This window comes from Manduca sexta, chromosome 10 (assembly GCF_014839805.1).
Source record: "Manduca sexta isolate Smith_Timp_Sample1 chromosome 10, JHU_Msex_v1.0, whole genome shotgun sequence".
NCBI classification, from domain to species: Eukaryota; Metazoa; Arthropoda; class Insecta; order Lepidoptera; family Sphingidae; genus Manduca; species Manduca sexta.
In genome coordinates this window covers 2088992-2113201 of record NC_051124.1, presented here as the reverse complement: position 1 = coordinate 2113201, position 24210 = coordinate 2088992, and the positions used below count along the sequence as shown (strand labels likewise).

Below are 24210 nucleotides of genomic sequence, written 5' to 3'. Positions count from 1 at the left end.
AATTGGGATATGTACTCTATTGAGTATTTACGAAAACCTTTTTCTTGTATCGTGACACATTAAACTATATTTTAGTTTAGTCGATTATGACTAACTTATATAGATCGTATTCCGTCTATGGATTATATATTTTTTTCAAATGAATATTAACTTTGGCAACATTCTGCCATCTGTCGAATCGAAAAAAATGTCGATTGTCGAAGTCGCAAACGGATTGAGCCGCGAATAACGAGTTGCTAGACTTTTCCATGTGATTTCTGTACCTGCCAGTCCAACGACCAAAGTGAAAAGTTTTGAGTTTGTGCTGTTTTATCGAACATTTCGAAGATTTTCTCGTTATTGTATTCAGTTTATTGTCTTGTGAGTTGTGAGTGTTGGGAATAATGTCTCTTTTCGGATCGCTGATGGCGGACGTGGAGGAAGACCCGTTTTTTGGGTAAGTGTTTAGTATTTTATTAATTATTTGATAAATTCAATTTTATAATACTCCAAAAGATTCATATTTAAAAAAATCTCGTCACTTTATGGGATTAACATTCGGCAGCGCTAAATAATTTCCAGTGAAAGTGCATAGAAATCCCTCCAGAATATATGGATGTCCTCGGTATGGAACTGCCTAAAATCTATAAATGTAGTTTGTTATCTATTTAACTATTCGTAAATTATATCTAGCATGACCTTTTCATAGTCTGAGATTTGCAGTTGTTGATTTTTGTGCAGATTATTTTGACGAATCTCACAATAATTCTTACAAACACTTAAGTATATCATGTTGTCAAATAACGAAATGTAGACAATTTTAATTTATAAACCGCTACATAAGTCCAACGGCAGTGTTATTATGAGCTCCTATATCTCGAAATTCTGGGATAATTTCTAAGTAAAATTGAAAGCGAGAGCTTTTTGATTATAAGAAACGCGTGAGTTGTCCGAGATTGGTAATTGCTATGCTCAATACAGAGTAAAACATTCGGCGCCTACTACATACTGTAGCCTACTAAAATCAAGAGTGAAAGGTTCACTTATTTTATATGCTTTACGCCCAGTCTAGTTACCACAACTAGAACTTAATTATTTTATCTCCCCTATGACCAAGGGCAAGCGGCGATAGTCTAGTTGGGTGTGGAATGAACTGCCGATACAAATGTCCCCAGGTTCGCAACCCAAAGGCACACAATTGACTTTTCAAAAAAATTGTGTGAATTCCTTGTGAATGATCACTTCCTTTGATAGATGAAGGAAAACATTGTGAGGAAGCCTGCAAACCTAAGAAATTCTCTGTAGGAATTTTGTGGGTTTGTGAAGTCTACCAATCCGGATTAGGCCAGCATAGTGGGACAGTATATAATACAGGGCTAATATTATGAGTTATAATATTATAATTAACCCTGGAATTATTCAATTTTGTTTTGTTTTGTCCAGTTCTCACATGCGGCACATGCGTCAGATGAACAACATGATGAACTCACTGTTCTCGGACCCTTTTGGCATGTTGGGTGGTGAGGGCCCGCTGGCCATCGCAGGCCCGCGGCACGGCAGCGCACTCATGCCGTTTATGCCACAGATGCCATCGCTCAATAGATTGTTCAGAGGTATGTTGTTTTATTTGTCATCAATTTATGAAAAAAATAATTTAAGCCAGAATGTTATAGCAATTACTTAAGCCTGGATCTTGGCTAGGTCTGGCGGTAGACCTTTGTGGGACCTTCTTACCTGATTGCAGAATGATGGTAATGTTGTTTGTTTGTGCCGTTCACAAGCATGGAGCCCCTTTTAGCTTGAGGCCTTAGAATTTGCCACATTCAACAGACTTATGGCGTTCTCTGCCTAGATCAATGGAACAGCAAAGAATGTAAAAACAAGGCTCATATCTGCAATATTCATAGATACAGCACTTTTTTGTGTATGTATTAGGAATGTACATCACTACATTGTATAAAACAAAGTCGCTTTCTCTGTCCCTACCTTTGTATGCTTAAATCTTTAAAACTACGCAACGGATCTTGATGCGATTTTTTTTAATAGATAGGGTGATTCAAGAGGAAGGTTTATATGTATAATAACATCCATTAAATAGTGGAGAAATATTGCACCCGTGCGAAGCCAGGGCGGGTCGCTAGTTTCGATATAAAAGGCATTGCACACAAGCAATAACAGTCACAATGCAAAAAAATAGTTTTTCAAATAATTTCACAGGTATAATTCCTATCACAAGAGGAATATAAACTATGTGTATATTATCTAAAAAACTGATTGTAAGTCTTGCTGTTGTGTAATATGCAAATAATGCTTTTGACATTTTGTGTAAGAAAAATAAATATTAATAATATATATATTATAATTTAGTTAAAAAATATAAAATGTGATTATGACATTTTATTTAGCTTTTCTGGATCCCTTACACCATTGCACCAGCCAAGTTATAATCCATTTTAACTGTAATTGTTAATCACAGCAGATCTGGACCATGGCCAGATGAACGCCGGGAGCTCCTTCAGCAGCAGCACAGTCGTCATGTCCAGTGGACCAAATGGCAAACCACAGGTAACAACAAATAGATTTAATAAATAATCATTGGAAAACATTGTCTTGGAAATGAAAAAATTCTTACATGAATGTGTAGCTTAAATTATTGTACAACATAAATATAAACATAATCATGCAGAAGTTCTTTACTTATTGTGGGGAGTTTTAATATTCACATTCTTAATAAAATATTGACCTATTCCAAAATTGATAATTTGCGGGAATCGTCAGAAAACTAAATTCCGTTTGCGCCCTTTTTAATTATAAGTTGTTAAAAAATTGAACTTATTAAAGATAGGTCAAAATTTAAACCTATGAAATGAAGTGCATGAAAAGAAAGTCACATACAGAAATATTTTTTTGACTATACCCACAAATTAACAATTTTGGAATAGGTCATAATTTTAATTAGAGTGCGTATTATATTTTTACCTACATAACAAACACTTCAGTGATACTATAGTATACTATACTATATATAGTATGGAGTCTATACTAATATATTTATTTATTTATTTATTCAGGACCATCTACAGAGATTACAATATAAAAACACATATAGCTTCACATATACATATACACTATTACAATTGCATCTCCTATAACAGATGGACACAACATGACCAAAGTTTATATATATTATGGCACTAGGTGTCTAAGTGACAATACAACTTAAAGATACTAATACTAAAAAAAACATGCTTAACAAAATCTAGAATTTAGATAACATATATATAAAGCGGAAGACTTGTTTCAAGACACTAATCTCAAGAAATACTAAACCAATTTAGATTTTTTGTTGACTAATACAAAGCTACATTACTCTTGAATGTTATAGGTTACTTTATACAGGGTGGTGACGACATAGCGACATTAAATGAAACCACATACCGAGTATCACGTTAGTAGTACGTATACCAAAAATTATCAAATTACAATCAATGGTTTAGCCGCAGGAATTATTTTTTACTTTAACGATTTTAGAACATGATGTACATACATTACGATTTTGCCACGCAAGTTCATTAGGTCATTCACCTCAAAACAATTTAATTTACCTACATGCGTAATACAAATAAATACAATGTGCTACTCGCTACTCAGAAATAATATTACAATATTTTATTGTATTGCTGGTTGTATTTAGACCTAATTACCATAATGATAATATTATTATTATTAGCAAAGAAAGATTGCCGAGGCGCACCACTCGTTTTGTAAGCTGGCAAGATAGCTACGTTGTCAATTCGACATTTTTGTCTAAACATGTAGGTAAGTGTAGGCAAAAATACCAGATGTAAGGGAAGCGCTACCGAAAACGAAGACAGCGCGATCGAATGATTACTATTTTATTCAAATTTTCTTAAATTTCTATACAGCGTTACATTTGGATAGATAAACTAAACTATTAATTAGAAACAAAATCCAATATTATTAAAAAATATCATAATGTAAGTTGTAAGACGCACATCAGCTGATGCTGCTGTGCGGGCGCAGCGCGGCGCGGCGCGGCGCGGCGGCCGACTCCTTGTCGGCATTTCTTTTGTAGTTCGTACGCGTGTGTATAAGTTTTGATTAAATGTTCAAGTGTTTACATGAAATGTGAACCTAGTGACCATGACCACCATTTTTTAGATTACGTTCATGAATGAAACTTTACGCTCAAAAGGGACCGCCAAATAAGTACGTACGTACGCCTCTTACGTGCAGTGCCTACAGGTCAGATGAGGTTAATAAACAATATTATAAAGGCTGGTGTGTTTAATTTAGATTATTTTCGCATTTAGTTTGTTTGAAAAATTAGATTCTTGTAGTTTTGCGTAATAACTTTTTTGATAATTTTAGAGTGTTTTGATCAACTAGTGGGGTTCGTGTTTTCATTTAATGTCGTTATGTCGTCACCACTCTGTATATCGGGAATATATAAAGCGTGAGTTTTATCCTGGAAAACCTTACACACGTGCAAAAGCTAGTACTGCATATAACTGATATTATTAACCCGTACTGTGATTTCATCTCGCAGGTCATCAGCTCCACAAGCAGCACCAAGATCGGCCCCGGCGGCATCAAGGAAACTCGCAAGACCATGCAGGACTCGCGCACCGGCACCAAGAAGATGTCTATAGGTATGCAAATACCAGTTTATGCTCGCGAATTGCAACACTACTAGTTCATTTGCGGGTTCAAAAGCTAGGCTGTATATTATACCTCTGGTTATTATATTTGTTGTAAATTACTAGTAGGGAAAAAAATCAGAATTGGAGAAGCGGTTTAAAATATTATAGATCAAAGAAAATAAAAATCTTTATTGCAATAGCAGGCCCATACATCACGCATTTATCATCAGCTACCAGCGCAACCAGGGCACCTACTTTTCGCCAAGTGTGTTCCGTCCCATGATGTCATAGGGGGCGAGCCTATCGCCACATCGGGCACAAATTCCTGACTCCACGCTGATACAGAGCAGAAAAATCCAAATATCACTTTGCCCGACCCGGGATTCAAACCCAGGATCTTAAAACGCTGTCGTACCACGCATGCAGTACAACTACGCCACTGAGACAGTCACTTGTAAAGTCAATAGTACGCACTTGTATATTATACAAGTTACAAATTAATGACACACTTTGAGACAAAAAAATATTATCTTAGAATAGTTTAGTATAGTTGAGATCTCAAAAACGCTTTTTTAGAAGAGAGAAACATAATGATATCTAACAATCATTGCGTTAATTCTATTTCTTAGAGTAATTTTTGCAGCGATTCGTTAAAACATTTCGCATCCACCAGATGCAGTATAATTAAACAGCGTATAAATATGCCTGTTGCGTAAATATTGCTGTTTACGAACGAAAGGTCACGGATTCGATCCGTGCCTTGAAAGAAATGTATCTTGCGGAAACATTTGTTGTCAATTTATTAGACGGTAAAAATTTGAATGGAATTTCTCTTAACCACAGGCTATAGGAATCGTAATGTATGAGATCACGTATGAAATGAAATCATTTATTGAAAAACAGACTTATAGACACTTAATTTTACTTAAAATAAATTTATATAGAAATATGAGATCCTTAATACTACAATTTTCAAGGGTACCAAAACTACACAAAGACTGTATCTTGGACAACCAGCGACATAAGTGTACATGTACGCAATACAATTTTAAGGATCCAATCAAATACAATAATGACTGCTTTCAATAAACGATTCCAATCTTAATCTACGTTTCGATTCCGAGTATAAACCATAAATAAGGTAATTAATGAGGATGTTAAAAAAAAATTCATCTCCTTAGAACTTCCCAAAAAAACGTACGAAAAAACGAAACGAACGATAAAATAATAAATAAATATAATACGTATCAAACGATTCGTACGTCGATGTCGTTTAATTTTGATGTTTGTGATTGGTCGAGAGACAGATGCGTCAGTCACGTGTGAGTCTCTCAACCAATCGCAATAAAACAACATGGTAACGTATCGTGTTTTTTGCCACATTCTAAACACACTGATTGTTTAATTTTCGCGATGGATTGAAAGAAGCGATTGGAATCGTTTATTGTAAAACGGCGGTAAATTTGTCGTGTTATAAATCTTTTGCGATGGTTCTGTTTAATCTATACTTCTATACTATTATATTAAGCTGAAGATTTGTTTGAAAGCGTTAATGTTAGGAACTACTGGTTGGAATTGAAAAAAAAATTTAGTTTTAGATAGCCTATGTATCAAGAAAAGCTGGAGGTAGTATAACAACATGTAAGACTAAATAGGAGCGGAGCATCAATGAAAAAGTTTGTTAAACTAAAAAAAGGAGATTTTTTTGTGAGTCTCCGTTGCGTGCGCTGCGTAAAAAGTTAAAGTTACGCAATATGATAGAATTTTTCATCTGAAAAAATTCTAAGAAATATATTTTAAAATGTCTTAATGTCATCTCTATTTATCTTAAACGTCGAATACTTCTCATTTTCCTGCAATTTTAAAGCGAGTGCTAATTAACAATACACAGTAACACATGTAGTACGTATAGTAACACCGCAAGAGGTCGCTGGATGCGGGCCGCTTCCAATAGGTCGATCAGGAAATCTTTGGGGGAGGCCCATGTTCATCAGTGGACGTACAGCGGCTTATAATGATGAGTAAACACATGTAAGTTCAAAATTTCATAGGTACCCGCGTATCGGAAGCCAAAAGCATTTATACTCTCAAAATTAATTTACGAACCTACTTTTGAAATGTCCTCCACGTCACCCCATATATCGAAGGTCTAAAAGGTGTGTTAACTATTGTTCTCTGGTCCGAGTCCCCTCGTAGCTTTCAAGGTAACCTCCCGATAGTTATTGATTCGCTAGCGTGGGTGACGTATGCAGGTACTACGCTTTGGTTAACTGCGTAGAAATTATAGTTGGTAGGCTAGATATTTTTTAAATGTTGCCGAAACCAAAGTCTAAGTAAGTACTAAGTGTTAGGTATTCTAGCGCTGCCGTACGAGCCTTGACGAGCTGCGAGCAATATTTCTAATCGCTTGGATAGCCAACGAACTTGCTCGCCGATTTCAAAGTAAGCGTACTTATGTCCCGGCGAAAAAGGTGGTCGTGTCGAGTACGCGTACTCAAACATCTGTCAGCCGGTTTAGGACAGCCAATGTTTTATATCGAAGGACATTGCATATTCAGGGTGGGATGACAATAACATCCAATGTATGTATGACGAGCGCAGTATTGTATTGCTCAATAGCTGAAGTGTGTAAAGGATTTTAAACCCGTCATGTAGTAAAAAAAAAAATATATATTATATCTGTGTATAAGCGACGATAGCCTAGTTGGGTATGGAACGGTCTGCCGAGACGAATGTCCGCAGGTTCAAATCCCAAGGGCACACACCTCTGACTTTTCTAAAAAATCATGTGTGTATTCTTTGTGAATTTATCGTTCGCTTTAACGGTGAAGGAAAACATCGTGAGGAAACCTGCACATCTGAGAAGTTCTCTATAGGAATTTCGAAGGTGTGTAGAGTCTACCAATCCGCACTAGGCCAGCGTGGTGGACTAAGGCCTAATCCCTCTCAGTAGTAGAGGAGGCCCTTGCTCAGCAGTGGGCAAGTATATAATACAGGGCTGGTATTATTATATATCTGTGTATAATGTAATAAAAGTAATTTGTAATTATAACGTAATTGTGCATGTCGATAAGTTTACGTAAACCGCATATGCGATAAATTTGAATGACTCCAAGGGCAAAAGACAAACTTACGCAAAAATAGAGGATACGAATTTAATATTTTTGTCCAGGTACGACAAATTGACTTTATTACGTGCGTAGTTATAACAATGAAATCCAGTCGATAATGTCGTGTCTTAACGGTTCACCTATAGAGACAGTCGTCAATATTTTGTCTGCTCGCTAATTACGGTTTGATATATTTTTTTTAAAACATAGGTAATTTAAAATGCATGTGTTTGCCAAAAAATAATATTCATTAAAACGGCTTCCTTGTAAAAAAAAATCTTATCAAGTAGCATCTAAAGTGTGGGAGCCATCAAAATGTGTTAATTTTCATAGCTTACGGTTATTCGTACCCTACGCGAGGAATTACGCACTTATTCTACAATTTACCAATATATTTTGTACTCTGGATAACCAACATTATATAGGAGCGAATAACCGTGCAGGTCGTTCTCCAAATGGCTGAAGTTATTTAGGCGGTTACACATTTACACCTATTTGAGATCTACCTGCTTACCTCACCAGGTAAAAAAATATAGCACACAACTTGAGGTCATTACGTGATTGCGTGCACTCTACACACATACTTAAAAACTGTAGTGCCGATTGACCAACATGCGATAACGTGAGCTCGACTGTGAGAACTGAGTTAGAACACTTGCTTGATGGCATGATACTTGTATCCGTGCGGATAGCGACCACCGTACACAATGTCTTTAAAATCATAGTTACTCATGTAAATGTGTCGCGTTCCGGGGTCAGCCTGTGTGTATCCCGTTTCGAACAGGCCGGCCTGATGTTGACATCAGGCGAGAAATAATATCTCTCGTCAGAAACACTATCTGGATTTTGGACCCCACTACAATCAAGTGCTGTGAGGTCACTTTGCCGTCTTCAGCACGGCTTTTTCTTTCTTTATACATAACATAAGCCTAATACGTAAATAAATTAAATACTTGAATAAAAATAATTTTAACCAAAAATTAAACCGCCTTCAAAAACCACTCAAAACCAAAAAATAATTTCACATAACAAGTATATATTGGATACCAATTTTGGAGTCGGTGCCTAATTAAAATTGCTAGTTAGCTATATTTGTTGCATAGTCCATCTATGAGCTAAATTTCTTTCATATAAATTAAAATGAGTAGGTTTGCGTGTACTACAACATACACAGTGAAAGGTGTAATACCAAGCACATGTATGGTGTTTCATCTTTTTATTTCCTCTTTTTTCGAGGCAGGGAGTGTAATACACCCACATTTGACCAGCTATATGTAACAGGGGAAGAATTTGGGTAGCGTAGTTTACAAATTTAAATATTTCCTTAATAGCTTCCATTTGCTGTGCTGCGGCGATGTGTTTATCTCCAGTGACGATCTGACTTGCTGACTTTGTACGCTGGCAGCACATTGTTTTCGTATATTCGTTAATGTATTTATCTAGCTTAACTAGCAATTTTAATTAGGCACCGACTCCAAAATTGGTATCCAATATATACTTGTTATGTGAAATTATTTTTTGGTTTTGAGTGGTTTTTGAAGGCGGTTTAATTTTTTGTTAAAATTATTTTTATTTTTTGCTTTTTTGTGTTAGTAAAAAATAGACCGTCTCAATGGCATAGTTGTGTTTCGCTCACGATACGACTATCGCGCTGAGTTACACCTCTGAGTACCACTGAAAAGGGGAAAAGGTGTGATGCTATATATATGTATGTAAGAAGTAGATTCAAGCAAACCTAACGCAAAAACACAACTGATATATTTCGATCATACTATAACTATTGCGCTGTGGTGTTACATCTCTGCCTAACCCTAAAAAGGGGAAAAAGTGTGATGCTAAATACATATATGTATGTATGTAAGAAGTAGAGTCAATTAAACCCAACCCAAAAACACAACTGATATGTTTCACACACAGTACGACTATCGCGATGAAATGTTACGCCTCTGCCTACCCCCTGACACGGGGGAAAAGATGTTATGCTATATGTATAAGTATGTGAGAAGTACAGGCAACCAAACTCAATGCAAAAACATAACTAAATACGTCACAGGAAAGCTAAATTCGCGATTTCGTTTTCTTGGACGACATAATTATTCTAGTTTTTTTAATTTTTAAAACCAAACTACCGAAGCGATCTTGAAAAAAATTTATGGGACCAATCTGGAGAGAAATACTTTCGAATAAAAAAAGATTTTTCCAAATCGGTTCATAAACGAGCGAGTTCTGAGGTAACAAACATACAAAAAAAAAAAAAAAATCTCGTCGAATTGATAACCTCCTCTTTTTTGAAGTCGGTTAAAAAGTAATTTTGCTCAAAGCCTTTTATATTCAATGGGTGTTGTCTTGAACATTAAAATTATTGGGTAGTATAAGGAAATTAATTGATTTTTAGGTAAGTAAATTATTAAAGTTAGTTTAATAATTCAACATAAATTTTGCGTTAAGTTATTTTTTAGCGCTCATTGAGGCTTGTCAATGAAAGTTAGGCACGTTTATAGAAATAATTACTCTTATACGCATGCATATAATGTAAAGCGAAGATGTGTCTATATTTCGTCAGGTTTATTTCTGCACCATTACGCGATGTTTTAGCCATTTCCGACGTAAACTCTAATCAAAAAGTGTTGTGAGTCGGGAATTTAATGCAGAACCTCTTTCATTTCCCATTCATCTTAGTTCTTATCTTACAAATATAAGGAAGTTTGTGGAATGGATGTTTGTTAGAAGTAAACTCGGAAACAGCTGAACGGATTTGGATGAAATTTATTACACGGGTAGATCATGTCCTAGATTAACTTATAGGCTATGTTTTATCCCGGTAAATTGGTCCCATGGGGAATAATACAATTGTTTAATCTAAATTTTAAATAGATGGCGTTGGAATCGTGTCAGGTAATGCCGTGAATCTCTAGTGTTTTAGGAACTTGTTACAGGAAAGGAATTTCACGCGGGCGAAGCCGCGAGCAAAACCTAGTAAAACATATCCCGGATTATGAAGATAATACATATGGGGAATGTTGTGATTTTGATGAACAGCTTACTGTTGGAAAATGCTAACATAACTATTGTAATTATGCCTTTTTATATTCTACATGTTTATTTAAACACTATCTATTTATTTCTTTTACTGGAATGTGTTCTCTCGTGTAAATTTCACTTTTTAAGTGTTATTAAATAACGGTATTGTTACGCTATTATTACAAAGATGTTCAAATATGCCTGCCGCCATTAGTCGTCAGTTGTGACGTCAAGGTCTACCAAATTTTCCGCAATATTATCGTAACACAACTTTGCAAGCCATGCAAAGCGACCAATATTTAACGAAAATTACGCATAATATTACGTAACACATGTCGTGGTGTTTGTTTTGAAGCTCGCTCTCTGTCAAGTCCATAGTGACTAAGTATACGGCATCAGAGAGTTAAATTAAGACGCAAATGTTTATCACAAGTCTATGTTTTTGTATGTACAACTGGCGCTTGGGTTTTAGCGCTAATTTGTCGGGAATCCGGAATTGTTAAAACTATAAATTCTCGTTCAGAAATGTAAATATTGCACATCTAGTTTACGAATGGTGCGGATAAAAATTGGTAGTTTTAGAGATTATTTTATTTTGAGGATATTATTTTGTGAATTCAATCAGCTGGTTTCAGTTAGATAAACAAATATGTAGACTCTTTACATGTTTTTAATATACACTTTCACATCCGCGCCCTTTTCCAATAGGATTAAGCAAAGACAAACGCCACATTATTACCTGAACACACCTCTTCCTCATTAATAGTTCTTCTTATATATTTCCGCCGGTAAAGGGTTCTCCTGACTTATCCTTTTCCGAGAAGATCCATCATACAAATAATCTAATTTCATTTAAGGGATTTATTCATTTTCTTTTTTGAGTAACAACCATTATATTATTGTACGTTTTCTTATTTATAAGGTGGTTGTTATTCTTTTGGGGTACAGATATCTGTTCCCATAGTACGTGATATCACGCGGGTACTGGATGGGTTACAACAATATGTTGCAAATAGTATTGTGGTTTCCTTTACTGATTCATATGTGGAAAGTTTTGAGTAGGCATATATTAACCGCAATTATACAAAAAAAAAAGCGGCGATAGCCTAGTTGGTTGTGGAACGGACTGCCGAGACGAAAGTCCATAGGTTCAAATCCCAAAGGAACACATCTCTGACTTTTCTAAAAAAATATGTGTGTATTCTTTGTGGATTGACGCTTGCTTTAACGGCGAAGGAAACATCGTGAGGAAACCTGCGAGAAATTTTCTATAGGAATTTTGAGGGTGTGTGAAGTCTACCAACCCGCAGTAGGCCAGCGTGGTGGACTAAGGCTTATTCCCTCTCAGGAGTAGAGGAGGCCCGTGCCCAACAGTGGGACAGTATATAATACAGGGCTGATATTATATAAAAAGTACAATAATATGCCCAATGTTATTAGTATTTTTTTTTTAATTACGTTTGTTAGCCCGATAAAGGTCGGCTTACACAAACACACTGGAATTTCGGGTGAGCGCTATAGGCGCTCGCAACCTTCGATAATTAAATGACCATGCTGAGGGCAACCCACTAGCGGGTTACGAACCTCAGCTCAGGACGATCACTGGGAGAGGAGACATCAACGATTATGGGATGAGCGTTGTAAACAGTCTTTATTACCGTATTCGTTGGCACGCGGGTCGGAACTAAAAGGGCCGGAGGGACGGGGTACGCGGCGAGGTCCTCTGCGGCGAGGACGGGACTGCGATCTTGTAGAGTGTAAGAGTTTCAGGAACTCGGTTTTAAGGCGAATGGCCCGAGTTATATCGTTCTTGTTATTAGTTACTAGCTGACCCGACACACGTTGTCCTGTCTTAACTATGTATGCTCGCGCGCATTCTGTCGATCGCTGACAGTTATTTCAAACCACTGACAGTTATGTTAAATTCATATTTTCGTTAGGTTTTCTTAAATTTTCTAATTTTCCGGTCAATTTTTTGATTTTTTTCTTACATAAGAACCTTCTCCTGACAATAACAAACACAAAAAAATAGTGAAATCGGTCCAGCCGTTCACGCGTGATGGCGTGACAAAGGGAAATAGAGATTCATTTTTAAATATGTATAGACATAGTTATCACCATATATGCGTATTCAATTTATTGATATTGCCAAACATAATATATGCTTGCGGAAATTACGATGTATAACCGGACGAAATTTGAAACTTGATTTCCACTTTTGCAAGTGCATTCACAATTCGCTGGGCGTATTCCGTCGTATTCCGAGAATTAATCATTCGCGTATATTAGCCGCCAAGGCACGTAAGTGTGGCTACATTAATGAACAAATAATCACTCACAGCGCGGTAGTGTGCTCAAGTTGTTTACCGGCTATTATTCGCAAATTGCTGAGGGGCCTCTGATGATTACGATGAACTAGGCTTTCTGTACAGGGGGTCTAATGTAGAATTAGTTTCGCTTATATGTTAAAAATGCAGATTTCATGAGCTTCTTCTTCAACATTATAACGGCCGACAGCCTCCCGATGGGTTGGATTTCTGACGGCCTTTCTGCAAGTGGCTTGATGAAATTTGTTACGCTGATCCTATATTAGGGAATTTTGTTCGATTTTTATTAATGCTGAGCGGTGATAGCCTAGTTGGTTGTGGAACGGACTGCCGAGACGGATGTCCGCAGGTTCAAATCCCAAGGGCACACACGTCTGACATTTCTAAAAAATTATGTGTGTATTCTTTGTGAACTATCGCTTGCTTTAACGGTGAAGGAAAACATGGTGAGGAAACCTGCATACCTGAGAATTTTTCTATAGGAATTTTCGAGGGTGTGAAGTCTACCCATCCGCACTGGGCCAGCGTGGTAGACTAAGGCCTAATCCCTCTCAGTAGTAGAGGAAGCCCGTGCCCAACAGTGGGACAGTATATAATACAGGGCTTATATTATTATTATTATTTTATTATATATTATTAACGCTGAATACGGAATACTTACTTGTAAAATGTTAGAGTTATCTGTGGTATTATTGAATCTCCACGAAGGCTCTCGCTTCTAGGCATAGCTTTATTCCAGAAAGCATATCTATAAATCATCCAAACGCTTATAATTCACTCGGTTATCCAAACATCCCAAATTACTCGCATCTGTATGCAAAATATTTGTATGCCAAATTTATTTCCCTCATCCGAGCCGGTGACGTGAGATTATTTCGGTTTTGTTTCTTCGTTGCGTTGTTAGGACGGCTATCCACTTTGTATGAAAATTTTTTGTATATTGAACGGATTGTTATTGATTTATTGATTTTTGTGGAGCTTTTGTGTTAAATTGGAGAAAAATATTCTTAGAATTATTGAGAGATAGCTTGTGCAATGATTGTATGACTGAGAGTATTTATTATACTCAATCTATATTACGTATTTATTTATTTATTCTTTGCATACTAAAGAAATCCCTCTCAGTAGTACAGGAGGCCCGTGCTCAGCAGTGGGCAAGTATATAATACAGGGCTGATATTATTATTATTATACTAAAGAAATGAAAGTGTGATTAATAAGTTACTTTACTCTGTTTATTGAAATTATTTGATAGATAATAGCACCTAGAACATTATGGAAATGAAATCATTTTGTAAAATTAATGTACAAATTATATTACAGCGGAGGAAGTAGTATGTGCATATTAACTAGTGGAAAGATATTCCTTCTCTTGGGAAGCAAATTATCATAATTTACACAAAATCAGTATGTTATATCAGAATATCGTGGATAAATATTTACCTGCTACAATGAGTAGAGAGCCTTAATACCTCTACAGAAATCATTCATCCAAGATTCTAGTCTGATTTATTTTTAGAGGCACAAATGACGCCATCCCACGTACAGCGTGTTTTTTTTTCGCGAACATCTAAATTAAACGTTATACTATTTGTCACAGGAAAATTGTGGTGGGCGGGAAATTATATCCGTCTGCTGAGACATTGACTCTGTATTCCGTGAATTCTTTGGCATGGTGACAATGTGATATCGGGAAGTGCTATTTGACGGTACTGAAAATGATTTATATTGTCACTAGGTAATGGCGTGGCGCTGGTCGCGAAATATTGTAGTCATAAAGTATTATATCTGTCTGTAATTTTTATTATACGAATGTGTTGGAACAATATGTATGTAAATATACTTTAAACTGGTATGATTAACCCGTCATGACTTGTCAAACAGCTACGCGTGTGACGGAAAAATAACCTTATTATGTAGTATATAAGGTTATAATCCCGTGACACACGCAAATGTCATGTAGCTGTCTTGGCTCGCCGGCGAGCCACGAGAGACCAAGAGTTAAGCTATTTTTTCGACCGATATTATCTGGAGTCAACCTCCATTGCCTTGAGAATTATATTAGAAAAGAACCCTTACCGACCTTGACTTACAACATAAGTTGCAGTGGCGAAGGATAACATTTTTCGAAAGGGAATCTGAAACAACTTTAGGTACTAATATACATAAATACGATCTGGAAAGCGTTTCAATTTTAGTTAGATTTTACATAATTACGGAAGAGAAGCCGGTAGGGATTGGGTTATATGGAGCATTCGCCATTGATAAGTCGTTAACTCACATTGGCTCTTTACCATCAGTATTACCTTGCACAAGCTACAAAATCAAAAATGTAAACAAAATCGTTACCAGCTTATTTTCGCCACTCGATTTAGTACTAACGCTTTTGATGGTCGTTTGCAGGTCACCACATCGGCGAGCGGGCACACGTGATCGAGCGCGAACAGAACGTGTACACAGGCGACGCGGAGGAGCGGCAGGAGTTCATCAATCTCGATGAGGAGGAGGCCGTCGACTTTGATAGGTAATGTGTCTACAGAATCTAGACTATTCGTGTCGGGCCACAGTGTCTGTGGGAGTGTGTCGCGTTTCGGGATCAGCCTGTATATGTCCGGTTTTAAACATTGTCGAGTGACGGATGATAATTATTTCTTGTCAGTCGATACTCGGATAAGTATGACTTCATTTACCTGTATGTACAGTGCCCGTATTAAAAAAACAGTCTATAATTATAATTATGTAAAACAGTTTAAATATTTAGATATTTATAATGATAATGTTAAAAAAAGTTACACTATCGTAATATTAATGTGGTTAGTTGTGGTGAAAGAATGATAATGGTTAACATTTTATTGATAATTTAGATGATTGCCTCTATTGAATTATTTTCCACATTTGATTAAGTTTGTTTGTTTCTTTTTATGCAATTTTTAATATGTAATATTGTTAGTCAATTTTCGTCTACTTTCTTCTATGTAAGTTTTACCTATTAGTGGAAACTGTGTTGGATTAAGAACCTTAATTTAAATTCGACTGTATTACATAGTACCTAACAAAATGACGGTATCTATTCCAGAGAGTTCCACAATAAGGCGGGTGCGTCGGGCGCAACTCGTGCGCGCCCCGCGGTCACCGCCGCGCGCGCGCCGCGCCTCGCGCTCCCCGCGCCGCCCGCGCCCGCCGCGCCGCCCGCGCACACCGCGCACACCGCGCACACCGCCGCGCCGCCCAAGTGAGTACCCATACACGCACACACACACACACACACACACACACACACACACACACACACACACACACACACACACACGCACGCACACACGCACGCACACACGCACATACACGCGCACACGCACATACACACGCGCACACACACACACATGCACGCACATACGCACGCACACACACACACACACACACACACACACACACACACACACACACACACACACACACACACACACACACACAATCACACACACACACGCGCACACACACACTCACAGTAAACTCGCACAAGGATATAAAACCTGTGTGGTGGATTTTTATTAATAAAAAAACAATCCACTACGCAGCAGTGTGCTTAATTACCAACGTTATATAGCATGCACACAACAACGTTAAGATACGGACAAAGGCTGGCTAAAACACTTCGCACTGTTTTAAATATACAATACGTTTTCACTTTGCTTACTGAATTTATCAGTGGCGCTTGTAGATAAAAAACCACACAATGGCGTAGTACACAGCACTTCGGTACTATTCGCCAAAAAAAATGGTCTAATTTAAAAATTGCATTCTATAAAGGCACAAACAATAGTCGCAATTTGCAATAGACACGAAAAACATGAAATCTTATATTAAAAGAAATGTTTGAAAACAGGGCATGTGTAATGTTTTTCTGCTTCTATCTATAAAGGTAATAGTGTTTTTTCGAATCACGAGCATGCTCTGTAATATGTAGAATAGAAAAAAAAAATTTTTTTTACATTTTTTATGTAAAAAAAATCTTTTTTTTACTGATGACATAGAAATAGTTACGTGGCGTCTTGTGTACAGTTACACACTATGCATATTTTTTTCATAAACAAATGAAAAATTTATTAGTATAATGAAAAAGTAGGGTAGTAATTAATAGGCACATGTAGTAATTTTGCTTTTAGATGTAGTGGTAGCGGCCAGCATGTCTGTGTGCCTATCTATATTGTTGTTTTATATTTTATTTGCGCTTTTTTATTGTGTACTATGTGTATTATTTTCGTATTATTTTTATGTGTATCGAGATGGTTGGATGGTTGTTATTGATTTTATTTTGATGTTGTTTAATGCATTAAATATATAGATGTTTAATTTCGAGCAGTTTTGTTATTTTGTGTCGTTTAAAGTTTTAATTTTTTTTTTATGTTATAAAATCCAATTTATTTTATGAGAATTATAGCTTACTGGTCATAGTCACTAATTTATTCATTACAATTACAACTAATTTAAAAATTTATAATAGTGATGTAACAATAACTATTTTTTATATAAAATTGTCAAGGACATATACATATGCATCTAAATGAATATATAATAAAATGTAATAATGAGTATGGTCGTAGGTCGCTATAATTATGTCATCTAGCTAAAGACGATCATCTTTTATCAATCGATACTCTATCTGGACGTCACTTCACTTAATATCTGTTGCAGTAAAGTTTCTTTGCCCATAAAAAAGTAAAAAAAAAAAATGTGTATGCGTGCCATCCAGCCGTCCCGTGTAGTTAGCGCGCGTGTGTCTTGCAGGCCGGCCTGCACAGGTAGCGCGCCGGTCGCCCCGGTCGAGCCGAGTCCGCGCCGGGCCCGCGCCGCGCGCCGACCGTTACGGCCCTCCGCCAGCCCACTCATCTTGCCCTCCAGGTAAACTACAACACAAGTCGTGCATTCTTCTTATACCCCTACACGATAGACTCAAACTAGGCGATCTGTATTTGACATCTACGCAGGGTACTCAGTTGATAAAACCGAGGTATCGATTACTATCGATATAAAAATATCGATACTGACCAATAAGAAATATCGATACTTTGTTCTAAATATCGTTTCCATTTTTCTATGTATAGCTTTTTAGAAATCTTCCCAAAAAAAACATATACTTAAATATTTTTTATTTTAAGTTTATTTTATAATATTCTGTTTAAATATCGATATTAAATGTGCGAATGTCGAGTACTCAGTGATCGATGTCGACACTTAAATTTTACCATTTAATCGATATCTTCTAGTAACCATACTGTTAGTAATATTGTTCATAAGGTATATAACATTGTTTGATTTCAATAATTTTAATGAAACAAGCTCACCATTTTTCACTCGATAGAGTATTTTTTCTATATTTAAATCAAATTAGCTTGGTATAATTTTTTGTTAGTACTAGATTTGATTTTAGTAAGATTAGTTTTACAGCTTATAAACAGAAAACAATTTTTTTCCATACCTATATGTACAAGTTTAGTCTATCGTAGTAGGCGGTATATCATCACCTAACCCAGACACGCGTTAGGTTCAACACGTTGACTGTTGAGTGACTAATCTTGCACTACATATTCATTTTTATAGTAAACAACGCGTGAACTAATGCAGGATAGGCTGTTCATCTCAAATCTTCATTCGGGTAGTTTTAAATGTTGGTATCGATGCATAATAGTTATGCAAAATTTTACGATTTATTTCGTTTTGCTTCCTTTAATCGATAGCATAAAATATATGCAGAAGTTTTATTGATAACTCATTTACGGGGTAGTAAAATAACAATAAAACATCTATAACTTTTGTTTTTCAACCTTATTAGCGTTCTGTTGGTTCACAAGCTTTTTCGTTAAAATTACATATAATCTATGGGCAAGTTGTTTCTCTGGTGTCATTCCGCCGCTTCGGCATCATTATCGATTCATTCGATTATTCATCAAATATTATTCGATAATCGGTATTCCACTTATCCCTTCTAATACTTCAGTTCCAGATATTGGAGGAGGCGCCACTACTATTAGATCGTAAATTCGTTATTAAATTTATTTATTTGTGGCTATTTTATTAGCTGTATATATGTTTGCTATATTTTGTATGAATAGTTTTTGCATGAGTTGCATGAAGAAATATATACTCTTATCGCCTTATTAATAAATGCTGTGTATGTATGTAGTAGTTATTCAGTGTTTTGTCTCGCTATATCGAGTGACATTTGCTATCGGAGGAACCAAGACAAAACGTTGTATAATTATCACAGATGTATACTGCGTTTATTACTAAGGCCCTTATTTAATTTTACAATGTACATATTTTTTAGGGATGTTATTCCCCGAAAGGATAATTTATCTCGTTTTTTCTGCCATATAAGTGGTCCAACATTTGATAATAAGAATTATATGAGGCTATGATGTGCCTTATGTGTATTACCATTATTTTAGTTCCCGCAGGTATTTTGTGAATAACTTTATCACTTTTCAAACAATCAATTGCATTTTTGTTTCACAAATCGCCAATATCCGCTTTAGCTGTATAAAACTATGCTTCCCTACAATAAATGCTTGTCATTTGCTTGTTCGCCAATTTTTTTTTCAGTGTTTTCTTTTTTTATTTGTTCACTCGATATCATTACAGAAATATATTAAGTTTAAGGAGTCAGGACAAAAATTTACTGCGTTTTATATACTGGTTAACTTTTGGTCGAGTCAGACTTGTATTTTTTACTTATAACATTTTAAAATATATATATGGGTTGAAGGATCAAGATTTAATATTTTATTCCGTACTTATAAATGCAGTATTTTGTCCAGGTTCCTAAATTTTGATAAGATGTTTCCGCATTACTTCATACCGTGTGTAAATATTGTGCCTTTTGAAGCACACGCCATTCAACATTGCAAGTCTGAAGTACTCAGACGATTATGTCAATAGATAAAACATAAAGTCAAGCTAGTCAGTTCAAATGCGCGTAGCTTAAGTTATGGATCGCATATTTTTTAAGCGCTATAGAAAATATATCGGGAAATACTTGTGCATGATATTATAATATGTGACAAGTGTCTTAGGCCGGTATTAATAGATAGAATTTAGATCCACCCTGAAGGACATTATCAGTTGAGATGCTGTGAAGTTAAAGGCAGCATCTTAAGATATTTCGATTCAATAATTATATCAACAACATCTCAATTAATATCTTAGTCACAGTATGTGACGGAATTTGAAAAATGGGGTTTGGTTATGAAACAGCGCCTACTCAACTGACAACAGACGCTTAAATAACAGCTCAAGTTTTGTTTATTAAATAGTTCAATACTTTAAATGTTTGATTAAGATCCTTGATAGGAAGATCGGTTTATTAAAATGGTTCTTAGTACAGCATTATTATCGATGCGCTTTGAAATAAAATGTATATAAATATGGTGTTAAGCGGCAAATTGAGTAATGGCACTTGTCAAAATCAATGTTATGGTTTCTTAGTGTCATATCGTATACTAGTAAAAATACAAAATCACCTAAAATATGAATTAATTGCAGTTCGAATGTCCGCGAAGTGTACAGCAGCTCTCACCCGCAAAGACACCGACACAAGGTCCACAAGGCGAACCGACACTCGCCGAACCACAACTAAACCGGCCGACAACGCGATAGCGACTACAAACCATCAACAACGCGAATATTAGCCGAATTTGTCGATGTTGTTCAATGATTGTATCGTTTGGTTAAATCGATTTTTCATATTATCGATACTTTACTGATTATCAGCCAACAAAATTTTACATTGCAATATCGATGGGTAATCGCTATTTTTTCAGTATTTTAATTTCTGTATAAAATTGTTTACTGACTATGTTATTTTATTCTTCATCCATTGTGAACGTAACGTCGATTTTCTTCGAACTTTATCGATAGCTATCGCGACTTTTATCGATGTATCAACTCTTGTTCAGCACCTAATTTGTACAGTACTAATGTTTCTGAAACTTTTTCATTATCGCGTATATTATATAACTTTTTATTTTAACATTTTAATTAGTTTGTCACAGTGTTAATGATTCATCTATTTTCATTTACTTTTGTTCATTTTGATGTAGATTTTCAGTTTGATTTTAGGTTCATTAATCTTGTTAAAATGGCTTCTAGTTGTTGCCCCGAAAATAAGCAGCTTATTTACTCAGCGTACAAACTCTTTTTTTGTCGAACACTTCAATTTCAATTGTCTTAATTTTAAGATAAAAAAAACATTTATAAATCGTGTTATATTTAATTCCATGACTATTTATATTCTTGAATGAAATGCCATTTTTTTATCAATAAAATCTAAAGTAACATGTCTAATGACAATGTATGGCAGAATTCATTCAATTCGTTTTTTTTTACGACCAAACTATTATTTGGGAAATAGTATTTAGTTATTTTAAGTTTGTCCGGCTGTGTGGACAGTCGCTATCGCTGGACGAGCCTCGATTCGTGTTAAATACGAAAATCTAGCAAATTGATTAATAACGACGAAACTCTATAAATATAGAAAAATGTTATAATAAATAGTGACGAGTTATTTCACACTTTTGAAGTAAATGAATATTGAAAACGTGGATATAGATATTATTTTTTATTCTCTACTCGTTTACCAGTCATTTGACTGCCAATGAAATTGATTTTGTGCTGAGCATAAACTTTATTTGACGAGACAGCAATAACTTACTGAGGCTATGTAAAACTGACGCTTTCTTAGCTGTTTTTTCCCACCGTTCTCTAGCTGAAGGGTTTTGTGTAGCCAAAACATGAAAACGTAGACAGCAGCATATTCTAGCGCTGTATGGGCTTATCGATTTGATATAAACTGGCTATTAAGGAACCCTATAAGGAAAAGGACCTAAAAACGAACTTCAAATCTGTTGTAATTCATCTTTCTATGGAAACATCCTTATAGCTCTTTTATTGCCTCAAATGTGTTTTCAGTGTGAAATAACTCGATTGTTTTAAACATCGCCACCGATTTTAATTAGATTAATCGATAACAACAAAATTCCACAGTCTGGCGAAATGAAAATTCTATTTATAGAGTATAATAGACGAAAATTGTAAGTTATAGATAGACGGGGAATTGTAAGTCCTTATAGTATAATCGTATAACTCACTAGGTTTTGTAAGTTCATAGGTGTAGGATCAGCAATACTGATCGATTGGGCAAGTGGCGGTACACAGTTCTCCGATTTTGGGGAAATTATCGACTAATGATCTAGTAACACTGTTAAATTATAAGTACATTTGCTTTAAAACTTCTCGTCCTGATTAAAAATGACGGATTGTATTGCTATTCTATATTGAGCAGGCGTTTGCATTGAGCCAGTGATATTTGTCATACAATTGTGTTTTAAGTATATCTACCGCCGCATGCGCAAACGGCTAGTTCTGAATATTGCTATGATAAATATTGATGTCCTTCGACGCGCTTGATCTGTGTCGATCATAGTTGACTGTTCGAAGGACTAACTTGTAACGGGGTTTACGCAGGAAAAATATTATTACTTATCGATGTCGATTTAGTTTCACTCTTATAAATTGTCTACGATTTTTTATCAACTTATTATTTGGTAGATAAATTGTGCTTTTAAATGATAAGATTACTATAAAAACGGGTTTGTTATACCCATTTTAGACTCTAGAAATCCCACAGCGTTAATATAGTGTTTACTCTATAGAAAGAGATGGAATTATCGACATTTCGTATTATGGAATTAGTTCACAAAGAGTTAATAGAATCTATACTATTATATAAAGCTGAAGAGTTTGTTTGTTTGTTTGTTTGTTTGTTTGTTTGTTTGAACGCGCTAATCTCAGGAACTACCGGTCCAAACTGAAAAATTCTTTTTGCGTTGGATAGCCCTATGTTCGTGGAGTGCTGTAGGCTATATATCATCACGCTATACCCAATAGGAGCGGAGCAGTAATGCCTAATCTCAGGAACTACCGGTCCGAACTGAAAAATTCTTTTTGCGTTGGATAGCCCTTTGTTCGTGGAGTTCTATAGGCTATATATCATCACGCTATACCCTATAGGAGCGGAGCAGTAATGGTTAATCTCAGGAACTACCGGTCCAAACTGAAAAATTCTTTTTCCGTTGGATAGCCTTTTATTCGTGGAGTGCTATAGGCTATATATCATCACGCTATACCCAATAGGAGCAGAGCAGTAATGGCTAATCTCAGGAACTACCGGTTCGAACTGAAAAATATTTTTGTGTTGGATAGCCCTTTGTTCCTGGAGTGCTATAGGTTATATATCGTCAGGCTATGACCAATAGGAGCGGAGCAGTAATGAAACATGATGCAAAAACGGGGACAATTTATTAGTTTTGAGAGCTTCTGTTGCGTGCGCTGCGTAAACGGTTAAAGTTATGCAACAATAATGTATGACGGGATTGTTCCTCTTAAAAAGTTCTACAAAATTATATCATAAAACAAAGTCCCCGCTGCATCGGTCTGCCCGAACGTGTTAAACTCAAAAACTACCCAACGTATTAGGATAAAATTTGGCATGGAGACGGTTTGAGACCCTGGGAAGAACATAGGCTCCCGGGAAAATATATAGCGTGACTTTTATAACGGAAAACTTTAGCCCGACTAACTTTATAACGCGGGCGGAGCCGCGGGCAAAAGCTAGTGTAATAATAAAATGTACCTTAGCATAAGATAATGAACGTGTGGCTAACAAAACTATTTGAAAAATTAGGTAATTCAGACTCGATAGTTAGGCTTATTATCGATAAAAATTAGGGATGTAATGTAATATCTATATAAACGTAATTATTTTTCTAAATTCTATCCAAGTTTGTTTGTCACACGTTCTCGTAGTGTATTGAGTCCCGTCCCCCCACGTTTGTTTCCGTCAGTCGTCATTGTGAACTTTGCACAAATCGCAATGGTGCTGAACTCAACGATCGCTCATTCCTTTCGAAGTTTTTCTTTTATTTTGTTGTTCCTCTGCGTGTCATTTCTCGAGTGCGCGCGATAATTATTTTTAGACATAATTTTGATGTTAGAATTAAAAGAACCAACAATTCTTATTATTCGTGTGATCGTTAGAATAAATTAGTTAATTGT

General features: G+C 35.9%; 1 protein-coding gene across 4 annotated transcripts; it reads left to right on the top strand.

Annotated features, from left to right (window-relative positions):
• Positions 1–159: 159 nt before the first annotated feature.
• Positions 160–22626, top strand: LOC115441791 (myeloid leukemia factor). Of its 4 annotated transcripts, XM_037437028.1 has the most exons (9): positions 160–436; positions 1423–1592; positions 2456–2544; positions 4550–4652; positions 15505–15625; positions 16178–16333; positions 17887–18000; positions 19097–19133; positions 20641–20778. In XM_037437028.1, the coding sequence occupies exons 1-8, from the start codon at positions 384–386 to the stop codon at positions 19128–19130; spliced, it is 840 nt and encodes a 279-aa protein (XP_037292925.1). In that variant the 5' UTR covers positions 160–383; the 3' UTR covers positions 19131–19133; positions 20641–20778. The 4 variants fall into 4 exon arrangements, with proteins under 4 accessions (XP_037292925.1, XP_037292924.1, XP_037292923.1 ...); XM_037437027.1 differs by lacking the exon at positions 19097–19133 and having other exon boundaries at positions 2459–2544; positions 20641–22626; XM_037437026.1 differs by lacking the exon at positions 19097–19133 and having other exon boundaries at positions 20641–22626.
• The last annotated feature ends 1584 nt before the right edge of the window (positions 22627–24210 follow it).